General features: G+C 62.8%; 8 protein-coding genes across 8 annotated transcripts; 3 read left to right on the plus strand and 5 right to left on the minus strand.

Moving 5' to 3' along the window:
• Nucleotides 1–412: 412 nt before the first annotated feature.
• F751_0312 (Septin-7) lies at nucleotides 413–3,309 on the plus strand (the record flags this gene model as incomplete). Its single annotated transcript, XM_011403303.1, has 8 exons — nucleotides 413–627; nucleotides 799–1,141; nucleotides 1,307–1,393; nucleotides 1,651–1,893; nucleotides 1,984–2,268; nucleotides 2,554–2,691; nucleotides 2,851–3,020; nucleotides 3,243–3,309. The coding sequence occupies 8 exons, from the start codon at nucleotides 413–415 to the stop codon at nucleotides 3,307–3,309; spliced, it is 1,548 nt and encodes a 515-aa protein (XP_011401605.1).
• Nucleotides 3,310–3,571: 262 nt separating this feature from the next.
• On the minus strand, nucleotides 3,572–5,512 carry F751_0313 (L-arabinokinase; the record flags this gene model as incomplete). Its single annotated transcript, XM_011403304.1, has 3 exons — nucleotides 3,572–4,410; nucleotides 4,643–5,105; nucleotides 5,276–5,512. 3 exons carry the CDS (start codon nucleotides 5,510–5,512, stop codon nucleotides 3,572–3,574), a joined length of 1,539 nt encoding a protein of 512 aa, XP_011401606.1.
• Nucleotides 5,513–6,805: 1,293 nt separating this feature from the next.
• Nucleotides 6,806–8,278, plus strand: F751_0314 (Thioredoxin domain-containing protein 9-like protein; the record flags this gene model as incomplete). Its single annotated transcript, XM_011403305.1, has 5 exons — nucleotides 6,806–6,960; nucleotides 7,165–7,243; nucleotides 7,445–7,595; nucleotides 7,855–7,981; nucleotides 8,140–8,278. The coding sequence occupies 5 exons, from the start codon at nucleotides 6,806–6,808 to the stop codon at nucleotides 8,276–8,278; spliced, it is 651 nt and encodes a 216-aa protein (XP_011401607.1).
• Nucleotides 8,279–8,484: 206 nt separating this feature from the next.
• F751_0315 (Putative deoxyribonuclease TATDN1) lies at nucleotides 8,485–10,662 on the minus strand (the record flags this gene model as incomplete). The annotated part of the gene is made up of 8 exons (XM_011403306.1): nucleotides 8,485–8,681; nucleotides 8,884–8,976; nucleotides 9,165–9,296; nucleotides 9,503–9,642; nucleotides 9,773–9,938; nucleotides 10,125–10,199; nucleotides 10,433–10,540; nucleotides 10,611–10,662. The coding sequence occupies 8 exons, from the start codon at nucleotides 10,660–10,662 to the stop codon at nucleotides 8,485–8,487; spliced, it is 963 nt and encodes a 320-aa protein (XP_011401608.1).
• A 1,466-nt stretch (nucleotides 10,663–12,128) lies between these two features.
• Nucleotides 12,129–13,342, plus strand: F751_0316 (hypothetical protein; the record flags this gene model as incomplete). Its single annotated transcript, XM_011403307.1, has 3 exons — nucleotides 12,129–12,459; nucleotides 12,796–12,929; nucleotides 13,094–13,342. 3 exons carry the CDS (start codon nucleotides 12,129–12,131, stop codon nucleotides 13,340–13,342), a joined length of 714 nt encoding a protein of 237 aa, XP_011401609.1.
• A 1,151-nt stretch (nucleotides 13,343–14,493) lies between these two features.
• F751_0317 (hypothetical protein) lies at nucleotides 14,494–15,406 on the minus strand (the record flags this gene model as incomplete). The annotated part of the gene is made up of 2 exons (XM_011403308.1): nucleotides 14,494–15,116; nucleotides 15,295–15,406. 2 exons carry the CDS (start codon nucleotides 15,404–15,406, stop codon nucleotides 14,494–14,496), a joined length of 735 nt encoding a protein of 244 aa, XP_011401610.1.
• An 802-nt stretch (nucleotides 15,407–16,208) lies between these two features.
• On the minus strand, nucleotides 16,209–18,885 carry F751_0318 (Lysosomal Pro-X carboxypeptidase; the record flags this gene model as incomplete). Its single annotated transcript, XM_011403309.1, has 9 exons — nucleotides 16,209–16,395; nucleotides 16,550–16,629; nucleotides 16,806–16,916; nucleotides 17,067–17,257; nucleotides 17,496–17,661; nucleotides 17,753–17,861; nucleotides 18,090–18,390; nucleotides 18,620–18,740; nucleotides 18,838–18,885. The coding sequence occupies 9 exons, from the start codon at nucleotides 18,883–18,885 to the stop codon at nucleotides 16,209–16,211; spliced, it is 1,314 nt and encodes a 437-aa protein (XP_011401611.1).
• A 727-nt stretch (nucleotides 18,886–19,612) lies between these two features.
• On the minus strand, nucleotides 19,613–20,074 carry F751_0319 (hypothetical protein; the record flags this gene model as incomplete). Its single annotated transcript, XM_011403310.1, has 2 exons — nucleotides 19,613–19,682; nucleotides 19,842–20,074. 2 exons carry the CDS (start codon nucleotides 20,072–20,074, stop codon nucleotides 19,613–19,615), a joined length of 303 nt encoding a protein of 100 aa, XP_011401612.1.
• Between the last annotated feature and the right edge of the window lie 1,375 nt (nucleotides 20,075–21,449).

Below are 21,449 nucleotides of genomic sequence, written 5' to 3' on the forward strand. Positions count from 1 at the left end.
GAGGTATACCTGAGCCCTTCATGCGAACTGATCATCCAGGCATGCCGCCAGTGTGACACCGTTCAGGAGGATGACCGAAGTTATCCCTGCCTCACCTGAGGGTCCCTTGGCTCCACACCGGCTGAATGAGCCTCTTGAGAGTGGACAAGACGATCTTCATCGCCCAGTCTGGCCTTCATGAACGGTGTTTCCGAAAGTTCTCTCTTTCCCCATTGCAGCACCGCGCTGGCGGGAAGATCACATGGGGTTCCCGAGGCGAGCAGCTTCCCGTCTGGGCGCTGGCTGCAGGGCAGTTTCCTGATCGCGCCACGCGCCCATGAATGCCACCCAGACCGTGCGAGAAGTGCCCCACTTGCCCCCGCGATCGTTCACCAGCGCCACTGATAGGAGATAGTATTGGCTCACTCACGCCATGTCGACTTCTGGGATCGCGGAGGCTGAGAGCACTGAAATTGCCCCCCCACCCACCGAGCCCATCGCAGACCCCTTTGTGTTCAATGGCGAGACCATGCCCGGCATGCGCGATCAGGTCGTGACCGAAACCGTGGAGACCAGGGTTTGGACCGAGGAAGTGGGTGCAGCCGATGGAAGCCCTCCCCGGAGCCCCGATCGTGACCCGACCTACCGGTGCGCCGTCGTCGTGGGGGGGGTGGGGAAGTGAGGGCATGCTGATGGACCCCTGCCTGCCTTGTGACAGCAGGGTTGTGTTGATTGGATTGAAAAATATGCAATATTTTCATGGAAAATGAGAACTGAAAACACAATACTAACCTCGTACCCACCTCAACCCCACGGCAGGAATGACCCTGCCACCCCTCCATACTCGGCCGCCTCACCCGGCTCGCCTCCTCCCGAGTCCCAGCAGCTCAGCGACGCGGGTGCCATCATCCAGGGCACTCTGCACTCCGAGCTGGAGCGGGTGCAGCTGGCGCGGGAGGTGGACGTGCGGGCCGCCTTTGCCGGCCTGCCCCGCGTCCACTCCCACTGGACGCACCGCTACATGAAGATCCTAGTGGTGGGCGAGGCGGGCGTTGGCAAGACCACCTTCATCAAGAACCTGTTTGCCGCGTACGCCAGCGACCCCAAGTTCCCCGTCGCCGACACGCCTGCCAGGGGCGCGCGCAAGGCGAGTTTGCAGTCGGTGAAAGGGGGAGCGAGGGGGATGGACGGCATGTAGGGGTGTCTGGTGTGGGACTCGGCGGGCGCTGGATTGGGAGCGTGAGAATTCAGCAGGGCTTGCGGCCCTCTACACCGGGCCGCTGTCAGCTTCAGAGAGCGAGAGTGCGTCCCCCTTTCCCCCGCGCAGGCGTTCCGGGACAACCCGGAGTCGCTGTGCACCGAGGTGGTACTGCAGGATGTGGAGCGCCGCGTGTGCTACCACTACCGCGTGCAGGTGTGCTGGGCGGAGCGCTTGTGGCGGATTCCTGTGACCCGAGGCCGGGTCTGGAGTGACAGGATTGTTGCTGCACACCCCTCGACTCCAAGGCCGGCGGGGCCCTGCATGCAACCCCTGCGCCTCGAACTTGATGCCACGGTATCGAACGTCCGCCACGTAACACGGCCGCATGACTCCCTTGCCCCTCCAGCACACTACGTCACCCTCATCTCCCCCCTCCCCTCCCCCCCCCCAAAAACCATGGAAAATCTCAGGACACGCCCGCCTTTGGCGACGGCAAGGACCTGGATTCAGACCAGGCCGCGGTGCTGGACCACATCCGTGCCTGCAACCAGGCCTTCCTGGACGCGGAGCAGGACCCCGGGCGCCGCTCGCCGCTGGCCTCCCACCCCGACCCCCGCGTCGACGCCTGCCTCTACTTCTTCCCGCCCCACACCTGCCGCGCCAACGACCTGGAGTTTGCGCGCCTGCTGGCCGCCGCCGTGCCCCTGATCCCCGTCCTGGCCAAGGCCGACGCCATGACCAGCGAGGAGCTGGCGGGGCAGCGCGCGCGCGTGGCCCGCGCGCTGGCGCGCCACGGCGCGCAGTGGACCTTCTCGCCCCGCGCGCTGGCCGAGGCGGGCGCGCACGACGGCCCGCCCTTTGCCGTGGTGGGCAGCCGCGACATGGACCTGGCGGTGGGCCGCTTCTGGCCGGTGCGGCGCTACCCCTGGGGTCGCGTGGAGGCCCTGCTCACGCGTCACAGCGACCTCCCCGCCCTGCGCCGCCTCCTCTTTGAGGCCGCCTTTGAGGACCTCAAGGAGAACACCGATGCGCGCTACCTCGACTTCCGCAGGGACCAGGCCGCGCCGGGCATCGTCGCCGTGGTCACGGTGTGTGTCTGTGTGTTTGGAGGGGGCGCAAAGGGGCGCAGGGTGTGAACATGGTGCGGATCCCATCACCATGCGCCGCGGCGAAGGGTGGGGGCGGCTTGGATCTCGTCCTTGCCAGCAAGATGCGCGGGCCCAGGTTGATGATCAGGAATCCTGCACTGATGCGATGTGCTGGCAGGTGTGAGGCAGACTTGAATGGCTGGCCACTGGCCATGCCATAAGAACACCTTGAATTTCCCCCGCAGACCAACCTGCACCCCCCTCCCCCCTCCCCTTCCCTCCCAGACGCCGGTCCGCGGCCTGGTCAAGCTCGCCGAGTGGGGCTTTGCGGTGGCGGCCGTGCTCTGGCTGTCCCAGCAGGCGGGTCCACTGCTCACCGACCCCAAGTACCGCCAGCGCAAGCTGGAGGACGTGCGCGAGAAGGTGGGCGCTGCCTGGGTCTTGATGGGTTCCCTCCAGCCCCCTGTGCAGCCATGCAGGGCCTCCCTTGCGCCCACATTTCTGTTGGACCCCGTGTGCATTCGGCCCCGTGTCCTTTGCGCACTGACGCCCCTCCAATCCCTCCTCCCCCTCCCGTAACAGGTGGACACCCTGGCGACCAACGTGCGCGAGACGGCCGACGAGGTGCGCGCCAAGTCCGCCAACGCGGTGGGGACCGCCAAGGAAGCCGCACAGAACTTGACGTCCACGACGCGGGACGCGGCGCACCGTGCCAACCGGGTGCTGGAGAAGAATGTGACCTCCAGGGAGAGGTGGGACTCGGGTATGGGTGCTGCGCGGTGGTGTCATTGGACCGGGACAGGCGGGCGTCGGCCCTGCCCCGGCCGCACCATGCCTGGTCAGTTCACCTGCGGGACAGACTTCGCAGGAGGTCTTGCAAGGAGACCCACGTCAGCATGCCGACACCTCCCCACACCCATGCCTCACTGGATCGAGCATCACACATCCCCATCCCATCCACGCATCCCATCCAGGCGTATGGAGCAGGAGCGGCGCCTGCGATACGAGAGCAGGCCCTTCTGGCGCTTCTGGGGAGAGTAGGGGCAGATGTGCCATGTGGCCCCCCGAGCCGTCTGCCTTTCGCACGATCACGGCGGGGATGCGTCGCTCCTCAAAAGGCTGCCGACGCTCGATGCTGTCCCCAAGATCCCCAACTGACCCCGCTCTGTGTACCCCGTTGGCTTGTGGTGCTGTGTTCTCCCCACACCACACTGACCACTTTGACATGTATTGATCCCACTGCGTCGCAGCAAGTGGGTGGGGATCGCGGGACTGCACACCAGGATGTAGCTGGTCACGACGCTCACCCTCGCCGAGCACTTGGCGCCCTGGGCAGCCTCAGTCTCACCACCCCAAACTCCAGGGCTCCATTCGAGCTGCCCAGGAAAGCTGCACCGGGGCGGGCCTCCTCCGGGAGGATGCTGCATTGCGTGGGCGGCGCTGCCGCCCCGTCCTGCTCCTCGCCCGTCAAAGGCGCCCCTCCGACACCATTCCCGATGCCCGCCCCGAAATCGGACTCCATTCCACGTCCGAGCCTCTCCATCCTGTACAGGTCAGCCTCCCACCCCCCCGCCATCTCCCCCACCACCCCGCCGCTGGCCAGGACGCAGACGGTGCCGCCGCTGCCCCCGCCCGTGATCTTGGCGCCGTGCAGCACCTGGCGCTGCCCCCTGCGCGCCACGCGCCGCCGCTCCTCCCGCACCAGCTCCACGAGCCGGTCCGTGCCGGGGCTGCCCAGGCCGCAGGCGCCGTAGCTGGCGTGGCTGGCCAGCATGAGCTCCCCCAGCCGCTCCAGCTGGTCCTCGGAGGGCCCCGCCGCCAGCAGGCGCGCAAACTCGCACACCCTGCCGTGCTCGCGCACGGCGTGCTCGGCGGGCATGCGCACGGCGTAGGTCTCGAGGGGGTCCACCCCCGTCACGTCGTCCAGATGCTCGCCGTGGGTGCGCAGGAACTCCGCGCCGCTCAGCTCTGCCGGGCAGACGGCGCCCAGCCCGGCGTCCCACGCCTCGGGGCTCACCTGCGCCAGGCACCGGGGCTGCGGCTGCCCCCGGCACTCGCACGCCTGCTGCACCAGCTTGAGCCCCATGAAGGCGCCCGTGCGCACGGCGCCGTAGTCGGAGCCGCTCACGCTGTGCCGCTCCCCTGCGCAGGGGAGGGGGGGAGGGTCCAGGATGGAATGGAGTGCCACGCAAAGCCCGGGAGGCCACGCCTGTCCAGCCAGTGCGAGCTGCACCATGCCGGCTCCAAGGTCAGCGAGGCAGAGCAGATGCCGACCCGGCTCCCAAACGCACCCTGGGCCTGCCCTGCCCTGCCACCTCAATGTCGGCCAGCACCCATCACACACCCAGCACTCCCCCATCCCCACCATCCCCACCCGAGCTGATGCCAATGAGGCTGACGTGTTCCGGGACCTCCACGGTGCCCTGGAACTGGCAGGGCTGGCACAGCAGAGCCATGAGGGCGCCCTCTCTCCCCAGCGCCGAGGCCATCTGGTCCATGACGCCACAGGGCGCGCCCACCACCCGGTTCTCCGCGCGCTGGCACGCCAGCGCCAGCGCCGCGCCGTCGCTGGCCAGGCGTGTGGCACCGAAGGCCGCGGCCAGCGCGGACATGGCCGCCACCTCCACCGCCGCCGAGCTGCTCACGCCCCGACCCTCCGGCACGTCGGACTCGATGAGCACGGCCAGCCCGGCACCGCCGGCCAGCGGGCTGGACTCGGGGGCCTCGTGCGCCAGCACCAGCACCACCCCCACCACGTAGGCTGCCCAGGAGGTGGCGGGGTCGCGTGTCAAGAGAGCGCGGGCCGCCTGCAGGTCCAGCGGCTGCTCCGTCGTGCCCTGTGAGGGAGGGTTGGGCCCCGGGGGGCAGCAGTGTAAGCGGCCTGGAGGTGATTGCGGGGGTGCTCTGTGCCGAGGCTGTCCCAGCCTGGCTGTGATCGAACCAGAGTGCAGCCTCTCAGCCCCTACTCCCCTGAGACCCTCACTCACACAGTCGCCTGCCCGCTCACCAACAGGCGCATGGGCATCTCGAAGCGGCACGCCCGCTGCCCGTCCCTGGCGCCCAGGCTGACGATGCGCAGCATGGGCTCGCCCTCCCCCGGCGCGGAAGCCTGCCGCTGCAGCGCGACGTGGCAGGCCTGGCGCAGGGGAAGCTGCAGCACCAGGGACCCACTGTAGTCGGCGATGCCCCCCATCACATCCAGGCGCCCCGGCGCTCTTGACACATAGATGTCGCCCCCCTGCATGGGGTTGCCACATGAAGGGAGTGCTCGTCCGCCCCACACCAGGGGTCGACGGCGCGGGCGCACAGGCAGCTGAGCTCAGTGTCACGTCCTCGCGACTCAGCACTCGTGGTGGCAGGCAGCTTGACACGCACAGCCCTTCTGTCCCCGGTGACTGCCAGGCGGTGTGGTGCAACTCAGCACCATCAGCATGCCTCGGGCCCAAACATCGCAGCACCTGCACACCAGACTCGTCCCATGCTCCATCTTGCAATGACCTTGCAGTTCAGCCTCAAGCTTCCTCGACCCAGGAGAGAACACGCCGCCAGATCACCTTCCAGTCGAAGAGCTGCTCTGCAGCCTCAAGCTCGAGTGGTGCAAGATGTTTGTCGTTCCACTCATCAACCCCTCCGTTCAATCGAGAGTGAGCACGTTCGGCCAGGGAGCGAAGAAGGAGGATGAACGTTCGAGTACCAGAGAATCTGGACATCTTGTCTTCTGCATGAGGCATGGGAGGGATGTGCCTGGGGTGGTCAAGTCATGAGGAGGGGCTACACATTGCACAACACCGAGACCAGGACATAAGTCATTGCCATTTCCGCCCAAAACGATAATGCCGCTCTGCAGCACCTTGCCTGCAACCCCAGTTGGGACTGCATGGCCAATGTATGACAGTTCTTGGGCATCCTGGTCATCTAATTCATCGGCCCGGATGACACCAGGCCACTGACTTTGAACTCCTTGCCCCCCCCAGCCATTCCACCCTTCTCACCACAGTCAAAGTCAATGGAGAATGGCCATTTCATGTTGGCCATGGTGTTACAGATCCAAACAAAACAAATTGGTTGGCTTCAATCGCGAAATGCGCGCCGCGGCATATCTGTTCTCTACGAACGGGAGGGCACTCACTGTACCAAACGGTCTCGTCTCTGGCACGGCTCACGATTAGAAGATGGCATTGCCAGGCTCATGCAGTGAAAAGCATGCGCTCCTTTGACTTTTAGGCCCCCGCTAGGCTATGTCCACCTGTCTCGCTCCGGCTCGGCACCCCATCATTCCCATGCTGCGCATGCTCAGCACAGTCAAACTTGGCCTCGGCCCAAGTACCCGCGGAATCAATACCATGTCTTGTTGGGCAGCCCTACAGAGTTTATCCGTGGACCACTGAGCTGTTGTTGAAACCTTCTTGTAGGCGGCATTGCGAGAACTGCGAGGGCTGACCCTGCGTGTTGGGCGATCACGCCGAAGTGTTCCGACCCACACTGTTTCTGAGTCCATTCACCATCTTGAACCTTTAGCACTAGCTCGTGAACAATCATGCAGTCTGTGATCCAGGCTGCCGTAGAGCAGCAGGTGCTGCGAGCAGCAGAAGAGATGGAGACAGCACTAGACGCGCAGCTTCATGCCATGGACAACCTAGATCCCGATGATATTGAGGCTCTTCGCCAACGCCGCGTACAAGAAATGAAAAGGTGCGCTGTTTGAATACTTGAGTGCGGGATTGGACACATGCATCGTGCGTCTGGCAAGACGACGCCCAGGAATCATGCAATGGCGGTCTTTCATCCAAGTATAAGGCAGCTCGGTCCCATCAGAGCGCGCGGTGTCCATCTCGTGCTCAAAGTGGCGTATGATGCTGGGTGTCCTGCCACTTCGCTATGTTGTGCTCCCCACAGGCTTCAACAAAGGAAGGCAGAGTGGGCTGCACGGGGCCATGGAGAGGTGCAGGAAGTGGAGGAGAAGGAGTTTTTCAAGGTGAGGAAGGTCCAGAGTATGATCAGGGACTACTGCTGCATTCCGACTGAGCTTCCTTGCCAGCATGGCGGCTGTCTCCTGCTCATGAGCGTCTTGGAGGCTGCGGCCTCCGTGCTTGCTCAGGGGGATGAGTCACGGCTTTGCCGCACTTGTGCTGCACAGGCTGTGCACCTCAGGTCCTTTTTGCTGTGACCCCTGCAGTGTGCCAGGGGAGAGGAGAGGCTGGTGGCGCATTTCTACAGGTCCTCGGAGCCCTGCCGGGTGATGGACATGCACCTGGCACGGCTGGCACCCTCCCACATGGAGACCAAGTTTGTCAGGGTTGCAGCCGAGAAAGCACCTTTCCTGACAGGTGAGGGTGTGTAGTGATGGATGGGGAGTGTGGAGATGGAGTTCATGCCCTGGAGTTTGATTCGAGTGAGGGCTCACCATCGTGGATTGTCAAGGCACATGCTGCCTGGTCATCCAGCGAGCATGCCCGCCAACCCCATTGATGCCGTTGAAGCCTGTCTGGGAGTCCTTCTGCATATTTTTCAAGGGTTATTGTTTCCATCCTGGCTACCGTCCATAAGAAGCCAGCATGCCCACATCATGCTCACACCCTCTTGCAGATCGGTTGAAGATATGGATGTTGCCCACCCTGGCCATTGTCAAGTCGGGCAAAGCCACCGACTATGTCGTCGGCTTCAACGAGCTGGGAGGAAGCGATGACTTCCCCACCAGTGCACTGGAAGCCAGGTGCGCGTGCCTGCCTTCTTCTGCACATGACAGGCCTCGTCCGCCGTGCGGTGTCTTTGCGGGGCTTCAAGTGCCCAGCTGGGTCCACTCCAGGTCTGCGACCCTTTCTAAAAGCCGTTACTTAACACCCTCCCTCCTGCACGCCTCGAAACACACAGACTGGCAGCTGCGGGGGCGATCTCAGAGGATGTGCATCACAACAAGGCAGCGGGCGTGCAGCGGGAAGGCACGGAACGCACTGTCAGGCGGGGCGGGCGACATCGCACCGACTCGGACGAGGACTCGGACTTTGACTGACGCAGTGCGTCGAGCCCTCCTCAGTGGCCCACCTTGCCTCTCTGTGTCACTATTGTCTCGCTTGTATGTTCCCAGCACCTGCCTCACCTACCCCGATGCACAATACCCTGTACATCTGACTCCCTAAATCTGTCAAACACCTCGAGATTGGGTTGTGAGCTGGAGTCACCATGCAATATCCAGCCAGCATCCCGAGCTGGACACCCTCAGCCGGAGAAGAACAGGGCGAGGGCATTGGCATGCACCTGGGCTGCCAGGGCGCCAGCCTCCATCCCGCGTGCCCCCGCCACTGCCTCCAGGACCTGACGAAGGTTGGCGGGCTCGTTCCTCGACTTGATCGCTGCGTCTGGGTCCCACTTCTTCTTGTCCCTGACCTGGAGCCTGGTCTGGACGTGAACATGTGCTGGGGAACAAGAGGGGTAGCGAGGGGCTGCTGGGTGCTGGACAGGGGCATGAGGCGTCACAGGCCATCCTTGTCTCATCCCTGGACGGTATGGGTTCCTCCAGAGGCAGCGAGGCCCTCATCACACGAGCTCGTGTCCTACACAGGCTGGCGGGACGACAGCGCGTGGCACTCCCACACCCCGCCCAGCCACACAGCCTACCAGCATGGCTCGGCCGGATCTCGCACCAGGGGGCATCCGTTTCGAGCAGGATCCGGTCCAGCGGGAGGGCAGCCGCCACCGCGACATTCTCCGCTGCATCTTGGGTGCGGAGTGAACGGCTGACTGGATGCTCGTGGGAGAACAGTGCCGGCTGCTGAACCTCCAGAACCCTGTGTATTCCCCACGCTGGAAGACTCTCTGTAGGAATCTAGGAACCTGTAGTCCGCTTCCCAAGAACATGTATGACCCACTCCCACGGCCCTGCAACCATGCCCCCACACCCAGCCTCAGGCACTTGCCTGTCTTCAGGCTGCACCCGTTAAGTCCTATGAAGAGGCCCGGGTAGGACAGCACTTTGTGGGCCTCCTCCAGCGTCCCATCGAAAGAGTGCACCACGCCCCGCAGAGCACCCGCTGCAACAGGTGAAGAGGAGCGTTGAAGTAAAGCTCCTTGTGAGCCACCGCCACCCCTCCTGACCCTACCCGGCAGCTGCGCTTCACAGACACCCATCCCCTTGTCCAGACCCTCGATAGCATGGCCATTTGTCCCTGAGGAGACAGCGCTGCCATCCCTCCCCCCCCCCCAAAGCCCCCTCCTCCCCATTTCCCCAGCCCGCCACCTGGCTGCCTGGCGAGGGTGTCGAGGAAAGCAGGTGCGGCGGCCCGCAGGTGCAGGAACATGGGCAGCTGGACCTCGGCGGCCAGGCGGAAGTGGGCCTCGAACCAGCGTTGCTGCGTGACCATGTCGCAGAACTGCAGCCTGTGTGGTGAAAGAGGAGACGGGGAGGCGGGTAGAAGCCATCGCTCGCTGCAGGCCTGCGCTGCACCATGCAAAAGCGACCCACCTGTGCCTGACACACAGGGTTAGCATGTGCACCCGCAGCACTCACCTGTCACCGTCGAGACCACACTCCCCCACCGCCACGGTCTTCCCCTCCCTCTTCCCCTCCTCCAGCACGCCGCGCAGTGCCTCCCAGTAGGCGGCGGCACCCTCAGGGGCAGCCTCAATCTCCCCGCAACGAGTGGGGTGCACGCCTGCCGTGCAGTATAGCCGGGCTGCGATGTGAGGGACAAGGAAGGGGCGTGCTGGCTGGCGTGACGCATGGCGCGGGTACAAGACCGCAGCTGCCAACCTCAGGAGGGTATTTGGCCAGACTGAGTAGCTAAGAAGCCTTCCTGCACGCATCCACCCTCATAAGGATGCGGCCAGTCATCTAGGCGGTGAGTACAGCGGGGGCGCACCATCTGTGCGTGCCAGGGCCAGTGCTACCCTGCTTTCCTCCAGATTGGTGGCAGTGATCACAATCCGTGTTAGGCCTGGTGGTTGAGACGATGATGATGGGCACTGTTGTGTATCATGGAAAGTGTACCAGAAACCTCATGATGGCAGAGGAGCTGCAGGTGCGGCAGAAGTCCTCCACCACTGCGCTGTCCTTGTCTTCACATCTCCTGGCATCCCAGCAGAGCGCCCGGCCCAAACTACCCAGTACAGTCTCGACCCGATCGCAGCCCCTGAATGAGACCCTCTTCCCACCTCCAGGATGACACACCTGCACTCCAGGCCCTCTGCAAGACGCGGTCCAGGTCAGGTGGGTGGACGCCAGTCTTGCCATGGTAGCTCCCCAAGAACATGGGGTCCGTGAGGTTGGCGCCGATATCTGAGGGTCAAAGGCATGCATACCAGTGACGTGTCTCGGTGGTGGGGGTGCAACGCAAGGAAGAGCGCACCCGCGTCCAGCATACCGATCAGGTTGGCCGCGAGCTTTTGTGCGGGCGGCATGGTCACAGCTCGAACGACCACACGGCGTCCGACGCTTGGTTTATTTGCGATACTAGCGCACTCAAGGCGACGAGCTGAACCAAGGACACCGCGCAACATTCACAGTGCGCTTGGGCTCTATGCTGAGTTGACAGTCTAGGGAGCGTTAACACTGCGTCGCATGTCTGGGGGATGAGACTTCCATCCAGTACGCGATATAACGCTAATGCCAGCGTATGCATCACCCGAGTATCAATCGCTGCTTTGAAGCCATTTATCGGATGTCTCCCGGCAATTGAGGATCGCCCTAGTCCATCAGCTTCGCACAGGGCTCTAGAGGGGTGACGGAGCGGGGGAGCACAGGCATGCTCTTGATGAGTCTTTTTAGTGCTGGCCTTGCTTGCCTCAGCAGGCAGTGGGCGCTTTCTCAAGTATACTAGAACCTCCATCAGTCTCGTGCATCTCGCGGTCGCAAGGCCTCGGGGCCAGTTCATGGCAACCCAGGTCACTCACTCAGCGAACCGGACCAGCAGTTCAGTCTCGGTGAGGCTGTTCCACACCCAGGTCTCTCTCGAACGGTAGGAGCCTTCATGGGCTGCATGAATCTTCAAGAGGTCTCGTGATGGTACTTCCGAGGGTGCGGCTTGCAATACAGCTGCTGTGAACCGGACACGTGCAGAAAGCGCACCGGGGCAACCGGAGCGATTCACCTAGGCACGGCCTATGGGGTCATTTGGTTGCACATGCAACGTCCCGGTGATCTTCTATGGCCGGAAGGTGGCCATATTCGAAGCCTTGCTGTTCGAATCGCTGTGTCTTCGCTCGCTGCACTCACAGCTCCGCCTGCAGAATGGCGCCATCCACCTTCCCGCGCATATGTGACAGGCCTTTGATTTTGAAACTCCGGACGGAGTTTATCACAGAGTAAATCAAGGGAGTCTACAGAAGCCGCTCCCCAGAGCACATCAGTTATTGCATACCTGGGCACAGAGTCCTATATTTCAGCTGACACGTCGATGATCGTCTAAGAACAGCGGTGTCAACGTTTCACGATGCCCATCTGTTGAGCAGAAATTGATCGAGGTCGGCTTAGGGCATCCCCATCTCGAGAACTCCGCCAGGCCACCACCCTCCTTACCCAACTCAATCGACTTCGATCGGCACTTTGGCAACGTAGTTGAAGTGTGAGGCTCTGTGCGTCCCTGCACGCTGCCTGTGGGGGCCATGGCTTTCCGGGCGACAGAGCATCTTCCCGACGCGAGCGGGCAGTCTGGGTGCGACAACCTCCGGTGCGCGGGGGGTGCAGGGAGGTGGCAGGCGATGCCACTGCTGCTCACACTAGAGATTTTTGGACATGTCTTGCAGCCACAGCCATCCAGACTGCATGCATGATGGGGTTCCTGCATCGGACTCCATAGGTTGCCTCGTTCGCGGTCGACGTCGACCCCTCCCACCCCACGCGCCCCTGCCCACAATCCAGGGACGGGATGTCAACACCTATAAGAAAGTCTTCATTCAAGAGATTGCGCGAGGCGTATGCAGAATCCCCCACATCCCCATGCACCCCGCCGTGCCAGGACGCCATCGGCGTTCCTGCCTGGGACCGGCCCCTGCCTCCGGATGCAGACCCGAGCCAGTGCCCCGCCATCCTCGACTCCGCCACCTCCCTCATCCGAGCCGCCAGCCAGTCCCCCCTCATCTTATCAGCCCTTGGCGCTCTGAACAGGAGGGGCGCCAGCCTCAGCGAGGACAGCAGGGGCGGCACCCACACCAGCCTGGCCGTGGTGCTCGCCCTGGCTCGCCGGGCTGGGTGTGAAGGTGGGGCTGGTTGGATGTGTGTCGCGGGAAGATGGACTGTTTGGGATCGAGAGATCGAAGGCGTGTGCCTCGCCGCGTGCATCCCGCCTGGGCCGGGGCCGGGCTGAAGGCTGCCCCTCTCCCTGACGATCTCCCCGGCGTCTCCTCTGCTCCTCATGCTCCCAGCCATGGAATGCTTCAGCCCTGTCACCGCCGGGGATTATGGAGCTGTGCCACCGTATTGCTGCCCTGTTGCCTTCACTCATGATGCACTGGGGCCGCTGCTTTGAGTTCCTTGAACACGCAGGGCCGAATGCCCCCCCTGTTCCGACTGCCGCATGCATTCCCCCTTTCCAGCCGAGCAGCTGAAGCGGGAGGACCTGCTGCTCACCCTCCTCTGGATCGCCGACTCCTGGATGGATGCGCACCGCTCCTCCGCCACCACCGCCCTGCTGGAGTACCTGGCGCCCCTGTGCCACGCGCAGCCCCAGGTGAGGGAGGGGTGCACTCAGGCCGACTCCTTCTGCCCCTCACAGGCACGCGCGACACGCGCCCCCCTGGCGACTGTGCATGCGCCGCACCCCCTCCGCCTCCCCCTCGCCAGCACCAGCTGCAGCATGTGCGACGCCCGCCCGCCGCCCCGCGCCCGACGCAGGTGGCCTCCCGGCTGGCAGACATCGTGCCCACCCTGGTGCGGAGCATGGTCGGCCTGCAGGCCGTGCTGCTGCCGCGCCTGGGCTGGCGCCTGCGCCTGCACCCGGACGCCGACCTGGGACGGGCCGCGGCCGCGCTCTCGGCCGTGCGGTGCGCAAACCCCGGCGGGGGCGGGGGGCGGGTGCGGGCCATGCCCCTCCTCGCGGCCAGGGTGCAGCACGGGGCCCCTGCCGAGCGCCAAGCGGGGTGAGCGCATGGGGCCCTGGCCAGCGGGCACGGACCCGCGCCGAGCCCATGCAGCGTGCGGAGCAGGCGGCACCAGGCTGCCGCGGCCCGGTGTCCCATCCCCATGGCGCTCGGCTGCGCGCAGCTCCAGGTCCCCTCGCCCTGCACCCCTGTGGGTGGGGTGGGTGGGACCGGGGTCCCCTGCGCCGCTCCCAGCCAGTCCCTGAGTTTCTGGCGAGCCGTCCCTTGGCCACACCAGCAGCAGTGTGACCAGCCGCGTCGTCCTCCCGAGGACGTCGCGCGACGGGCATGCACCCTTCCCACACCGGCCCCTGCCACCGACACAACCAAACCACTGGAATACAATCCTCTCGGCGGCACCTGCACAGCACGGGTCCGCCATCTGCCGATGAGTTGCCTTTTTACAAGTCCTATCCAGCCCCGGAGAACTTTTGCTGGACAGCGGCATGCATGCCGAGCGCTCCCCGACCACCACCTGTCCCCACTGCTGTGTTCGGGCGGGAGACCATGCTTACTACGGGGTGCACCAGCCCTTGCGCATCCTCTGTCCGCATGTGTTGACACTGCCTCCCTGTTCTCGTACTGCGTAGATCAATCACTTGTAGTCTGTCTAGCGGGGACTGGGGCTCCAGAGAGTGTGAGGGTTCAGTACATGACATTGATAAGCGCCGCATGCAGTTCGAGTGTTGGGGCGCTCGCCTGCGCTGAGTGCCTGCAGGTGGTGCTCATGTCTCGAGGACTGTGTGCATAAGGTCATGTGCAAAGCTCAGACATTATCCTCTTCAGCTTTCTTGCACAAACAAGTCCTCCGAGCCTGGGAGCTGTATCATCAGGCTTACAGTATCATGCAACGCATGGAAGCGGAGTGCTACGCAGTGCATAGTTTTCAGAACAGAAAGGGGAGTGGGGTGGATGGCAGTGGTCGGCCGGCGCCTGGGTTCTGAGCACACGGCACACACCACCAGATGGTCAGAGGGGGCAATGTCTGTTGTGTCATGCATGCATGCAATGAGCCGACACGATTGGCGATGGAGGGACAGTGGGCGGAGGCGACCCAGGAACGTGGTCTTGAGGACGGACTCTCTGAAAGGGGTTACAGCCTCCACCACCTTGCCAGAAGCCAGTCCCGCCTCAGCCAGGTCAGCGGGTCGCCGCTCACCAGAACTGCCACCAGGGCTTGCTCTGGAGGTCGTGCTTGATGGCGTCGCCCTTGTACTGGCGCCGTCCCTCACTGCCGTCCCTCTCCAGCTTGCTCCCCGCATCCTTGAGCGCGCGCCCGGTAGTCTCCTCGGCCCCGCTGGCGGCGGCGCCCAGCTTGCTCCCGGCCTTGGCCACAGTGTGCTCGGCCCGGAGTGCCGCCTGCTTGGAGGCCTCGGCCAGGTCAGCGGCCTTGTCCGCCACGTAGGAGCCGGCATTGGAGGCGCCGTCCTTGGCCTGCCCCGCCTTGTCCTTGGCCGCGGCCTTGGTGTCCTGCCACTTGTCCTTGGCGGTGGCCTTGGTGTCCTGCCACTTGCCCTTGGCGTCCTCGCCTGCGCCGCCGGCCTCGCGCTTCAGCCCGAACCAACCGCGCTTGGCGGAATTCTTGGCATCGCGCGCGGCGTCGCCAGCCTGGCGTCCCTTCTTCCTGCCCCAGAGGCCGACGGAGCCCTCCTCCTCCTCGGCCTTGTTCAGGGCGCCGGCACCCAGGGCCACGACGGCGGCGGCGATCAGCCAGGGCGCGGCGCGGGCGAGCAGATCCTTCCACTCCTCCCTGTTGTTGGGGACGCTGCCATCGCCGCCTGTGGTACGTTCAAAAAGGAATTTAGGCCTGAGTGAGCGGCGTGGGAGCACCCTGGCCTGGTCAGATCCCTTCCACGCCGGAGGAGTACCCTATCCACCCAATCAAGATGGAACGCCAGATTGCCCCATCGAGCACCCCTGGGACAAGCACGCCATTCAGATCCACCTCGCGCTCACTTGGGCGGGGCGGGGCCGGCACGGTGGGCTCGAGTTTGGTGGTCTTCACCACCTCCGCGCGCCGCACGGTCTCCTTGACGTCATGAGTGCCGGAAGTGCCGTAGGAAGCCATAGCGATGCGTCTCGCTGGCGTGCGAGGGGGTCCAAAAGGTGTAGATTTGGGTGGATTAAGTAAGCCTCCAGCAGTACGATGGCGAAGTAGGCTCGAGGGTGTGTATTTTGATGGGGCAACGGACACGGGGATAAAGGGGCGATCCCGTGCACGAATGGAGCAGCTAGCTGGTACCCGGAACCTATGCTGCACCTTCCCCTCAGCTTCCGGTATTGACCTTTAACCTTGTTGCCTTGGCATCTGGATGGTTCACCTGCCTGTTGACATCGATGCGATGCTTCCTGTCGCATGTACAGTATGCTGAGCAAGGAAAATTTGTCCAGCCCATATGTAGAGCAAAAATAAGCTGTTGGAACCTCACTTCACAGCCACAGCATTGGCCCCTGCGCCTAGATCAGTACTTCTCCCTCCTGTCGACCTGGCTCGTGCCTCCTGCACCCAGACGCCAATCCAGTGCTCCTCCTGAGCCCTCGCCTGCTTCACCGACTCGGGGTCTAGGGGGTGCGAGAACCTGTGGCAGTGATTGGGGGATGAAAGAAGGCGGGCTGCTTGACAGAAGGAGTCGTAGATCCATGCTCGATTCAGACGTGCACAGATGTGATTCGTATGCAGGGGCTACATGTCCAGCATCTCGATCTGTGCAGGCGTGTCCCTTCTCGGACGAATTAAGGCCCCACACCGTACATGAGGTCGAGGTGGTGGGCTCCCTCTGGGATGATGATGGCCACCAAGGTCTCCGACAGGTTCCGAAGCACGCCGCCAGAGCTCCCTGACGGGGAGGCACAGGGACAGGTTTTAGAGCTCAGGAATTGCCATGGCTACAAAGCAATTGGTCAGTAAGGGAAGATGGGTGTGAGCCCCTGGCTGATGCACCCTCTCCGTGGCCTGACGATCGCAGCCGCTTATTACCACAGCAAGCCTTACATGGATCGTAGAGCCCATTGCTGAACACGATGTTGCTAGCAGCCTCCAAGCGTCTGCCTCCCCACCTGGCCGGATGGATGGTGCAGGGGATGCGTATCAAATCTTTGCCAGGTGGGGCTCGTGGCGATTGGAAACGTAGTGGGCGTCCTCCTCGGACACTTTCCCAATACAAATCCTGATTCCAAAACAGGCACAATCGGCGACCAGACATCAACTCACTCGATGCTGGGCCAGTAGGCACGTGGGGTCACCCCCCACGTCTTCTGGCATCTCTTCACCTCCTTCTTTCGGTCAAAGGGCTGTGCGTACAATGTGCGAGGGGGGGATTCAGACATACACATACTTCGAGGTGCCCTTCCACACGCCGGCGAACTGAATATTATGGGGCTTCCCATGTCGCACATCGGTCGAGCCAAGCCCGCCTGCACCTTTCCACGCTGTGGCCGCTGGTGCATCCCACCACATCGCCCCATACCTGTGGCCAGAACATGTCATTCTCGCCATCCCGGCTGAAGGGCATGAACTGCTCGGTGCATGCCTGGTAGCCCCAGAGGTCCTCCACCTCGTCCTCCTCAGGATTGGCTCCCTTTTATTTTGGGGCCCAGGGAGAGTGGTGGACTGCTGAGCCGAGGGGGAGGGCGAGCCCATCATAGTGTTGGCTGGGAGCACAGCTGCTGGTTGCAGGCATCATTGCAAAAGGTCCGCTCCCCAACCCATCCCACCCAACACAGCCCACCTGTTCCCAGTCGAAGCACGGCAGGTTGCCAGAGTGGTTGTAGAACACGCCGGATGCAAGACCCAGGCCCCTCAACAGCGCCTGGTGGTCATTGGGCAGCTGTGGATCCGCCAGGTGCTGACAGGCCACCCGCACGGGGTACGCCGGCAGCTCGCCGTCGCCGTTCAGCATGTATCCGCTGGGGTAGGGATCTGCGCGGCATGCGTGCAGTTGGGGTGGCACCATACGAGTGAGCGGGTGAGCAGAGGCACCCCGGAACAGGGGTCCCACACCGCGCCATCGGACCCCACAACTCAATCATCAGATCCCAGGCGTTAAAAACAAGGTGCCCTGCCCTTGCCCTTTCTCTGCGGTGCAGCGCCGCAGCAGTGCCTGTCCCCGCGTCTCTCGCTGCACTGGGCAATCCCCGTCACAGACCACTTCACTCACAGTTGCCCATGGCCAGGTAGTCCCAGGCCCCCTGGAGCCACTCGGCCAGCGCCTCCACGTCGGCGCTGGTCCGCGGGGCTGCCCGGCTGCAGAGGCCGAGGGCCTGCGACAGCTTGTGCCTCCCCGCCTCCGAATCCCCCAGCTTGAAAAGCAGCTTCCACCCAGCCTGCACGCCCAGGGTGTTTGGTGTGTGGCACTCAGTTGGGTGCCAAGGCATGAGGCTCAGTCCAGAAGGACCCTGGCATCCCCGCCCTCACCCTTGCGTTGGCGACACAGGCCGGCGCAGAGCCGCCCTCCTCGCTGGCGTCTCGCGTGACCACGGCGGCAAAACCACCGGCGTCGTACGCAGGATCCTCCCCCAGAAACCTGGGCTTGGAGCGTGGGGGTTGTTTGGTGGAACGCGAGGGGTCTCAGGCCCAGACCCCGACACCCAGTCTAGCTGTTCATGGCAGCGCTCGAGTACAGGGAAGAAGACGCTGCCATGCCACGACCCGGAGGGCCGTGGTCGCTAGTTTCCAAGCCACTGGCACTGGTAGGTTGAGCCAGCAACCAGCAATACACGTAAGGACCCCTCCTCCTATCCCATTCTCTCACGTCCAGATGGGGGCTGATCCGGCAATGGCCCCGTCCAGGAGGTGCGGATACTTCATGCGGAACCAGGCCGCAAGCATGCCGCCGTAGGACCCCCCAAATCCCACGACGGGGGCGTCCACATCGCCCAGCTCGGTCCTCAGTTCCCAGATCAGCTCCGCATAGTCGGCCATGGCCTGCTCGGTGGTCAGCCAGTGCATGCTGTGCCGCGTCCTCTTCTTGAAGGGCTTGCTCTCGCCATAGTACCGGTGCTCTGCAAACACCAGCAGTGCCGAGTGCTTGGGGCCCAGCTCCCACATCAGACCTGGTGTGTGTTGGGCAGGGGTGTTAGGATAGGGGCATGTGGGAGGGGGAAAAGGTTGGGGTAGGGATTTCAGCGACCTAAGTTTGGTGAGGACAACAGGCAAACAGTGAGGAGGGCCCATGCCTGCATCCCGGCCTTCAATGGCCAGCTTTTAGGAGCCAGACTGTAACAAAACCCATCTTGGAACCACTTCAGCCTCCCCATCTCCTACAAAAAACTCAAGCAGTACCAGAGTTATTAAGGTAGAGCGTCACATCCGCCTCATTCCCCAGGTAAAAGAAGATTGGGCCTCCAGGCTTGTAGTGCTCCGAGCAGACATAGTACCGCTGGTCAAACTTGGTGGGGGTGGCCTACGGGTGGCGGGTGGGCACTGACAGGTGAGGTCAAGAGGGTCGTACGTGGCCCGGGTGAGGTCGCAGGGAATCCAAATCGAGATCAAGGCCCCACGAGGAAGGGACCAAACTTGGTGGGCAAGTGAGGCTGTGCATCCCCCATGACGGTGCTTCAAGCCCTCGACACTCACCCAGCTGAAGTGATCCAGATGGGTGGACCGGGAGCGCCTCTTACAATGTGAGATGAGATCCTTGCTCCGTGAGGAGCCATACGAGAATTTTGAACTGCTGCGACCAATATACGGACCTGTCGGTGGCTGGTAAGAGGCCACGGGAGTGGTGCATAGTGCACACAAGCATATCAAGAGGGTCGTCCGCCCCCCCCACATTCTTATAGGGGCAGACACTCAGCGTCCAATGGTGTCAGATCTCAATCAAGCTGTGTGTTATGCAGATCAGAGGGCAATGCCGATGGCCTGCATACTCCAATTGGATGGGCGTGCCGGGTTGCGGTGCTGACCATTGTCTCTCGGAGGCTTGCGTGGCAAGTCTGTGAAATTCGGTCCCACCAGCACAATTTCCAAACCCGCAACTTGAGCAGCTTCACCCCCCTCTTTACATCAGCTGGGATCGATGCAAGGCTCTCTCAGGATATAGGGCTGCAAGTATCGCTCCTACAGAAGGGCACAGCTCTGGGCATGGGAGTGACCGTCATACCATGGTGACAAAAGGCCGGAGATGATGATACTCCACCAGGACCTCACCAAGTGAGCATGGAAACCTCTTTGCGATCAGTGTGGTAGCAGTAAATCCATCATAGGAGACAGAGATGGAGTATGAGTTCCGGGCCTCCAATACTATACAATGCCATGACATTAAGGAAGTCGGTCTTATGGCCCCTTTTGCACAGGCTTTCCAACAGCAAAGTAAGGATCGATGATTATCTGGAAGAAGTAATCTCTGTGGGGGTGGAATGGGGTAAGCTGGCTCGGGCAGCTTGTTGAGAGATGAAGTGATGTCACGAACACAAGGATGGACATCTGTAAATTGCACAGCACGAAGGAAATGGAAGCTGCTCTCCACCTGAATACCTTCACTCACTCACTCCCGACCACTTACCTAGTTCTTTCCAAGGTCAGGGTGCAGCCCTGAGCTGCAAAGGCAGCCCCAAATCGTTGGATGAGGGCATGAGCCTGTGCCTCCCAAGCTCCGTAGTCCCCTGCGTCAGGGTTCACGCAGAACAGGCCCAGCACGGCTCCGATGCAGAAGCAGGAGGCCCACTGCCCCATCTGGCTCGCACTGGGGGTCTGGGTGTAGGGGTGCTGGGCGGCCAGCGTCTGGGTCTCGGTCATGAAGGCGCCCCAAAGGTTCTGCAGGTCAAGGGGTTCTAGGCTGGGGTGGCATGAGCCGGGTGTCACATCGGTGGAGTTGTCCAGCAGCTTGGGCGCCTCAGGATCTCGAGAAAAACAGCGTATCCTTGCTTAGAGGTTACACTTGCAGGCCTTCACGGCAGACCAACAATTCTTGCGATGCTTACAGGATCGATACGGCCTTGGAGCTGAGGAGGAACTGCGTGCGGGGTGTGCTTCAGGGCGATGACCCTGCTCCTGCCGCGATTGCTTCGCAGAAATTCTACAACCACCTTGGTGGGAGTTTCTCGCCAAGCCATGGAGTGTGGCTACAGCCTCCAAGTCAGTAAACGCTGCTGGTTGCAGTTGGCTCGACACGCCCAGCTGTCTTGACCGAGGGAATTGAGGACTTTGTTCACACAGTGCGTTGGTAAAGTGCCGCTTGTGCGGTTTTCGCGGGGTTTGAGACACAATATCTTACAGCTTGTCGCAAGATCGAGGAGGAGGCTATTCTTTGACTCGTTCAGTGTCGTACGCGTTGAACCTGCCAGGGCGCACATCATTCCGGGGATGTGCACCGTTCAGAATCTACCACTGATTCTCACAAAGAGCTTCTGTCTGGAGTGGCCTGCCTCTCAACACGGAAGGCCGACTGGGTCATAATTGACACAAGGAATACTGCAGAAGCCAGGATACGGGAATAGATACAGGAGGTGGAGCGACGCATTGTTCTGCGAGAGCTCGGCCTTCATGGGCGAGTCACCACGGGAAGTGGTGAAGGGGTTGACGATGAAGCGGGGCAATACGTGAAAGGGAGGGGCTCAAGAATACGGTAGGGCCTCGGCCGGCAAGCCCGGCAGGGTGGCCCGCTGTCGCTAAGCTCGCAGGGACCGGAAGACACGATGAGCCAACCGCGCTGAGGCCATGGTGCTCATGAACCAATCCGGTGGTTGGGAGGACAGCAACCTGGCCGACTCCCCAGAGTGCGCGACCATTCGCTGCACGTTTGGGGATTGTGGGTCAGGAGTGGCCCCCGAGCGCGCGCAGCCTGGCAGGCAGAGTCCGCCCCACGCCCTTCAAACCCCCCTCCGGCGGGGCCTCTGCATGGCGACCTGCGACGCGCTCCGCGGCAGCTCCGCCAGCAGCCTGTGGATGACGGTCAGCGGGGGGGTTTGCGGGTGGGAAATCCTCTGCAGCAGGTCCCTGTGACTGCAGCAGCCATGCAAGCGCTGGGCCGAGCAGGCACTCACTCGTCAAAGGACGCGGCATGGGAGACGTGTGCTCCCAGGCGCGGGCACCGGGGAAGGGGTGTGCTCCCGGGCACGTCCCCGGCCCCGTCGCTGCGCTCGCCGTCGCCCGGCGACCCCTCGCCGGCGTC

Source organism: Auxenochlorella protothecoides (genome assembly GCF_000733215.1).
Source record: "Auxenochlorella protothecoides strain 0710 unplaced genomic scaffold scaffold101, whole genome shotgun sequence".
Lineage (NCBI taxonomy): Eukaryota > Viridiplantae > Chlorophyta > Trebouxiophyceae > Chlorellales > Chlorellaceae > Auxenochlorella > Auxenochlorella protothecoides.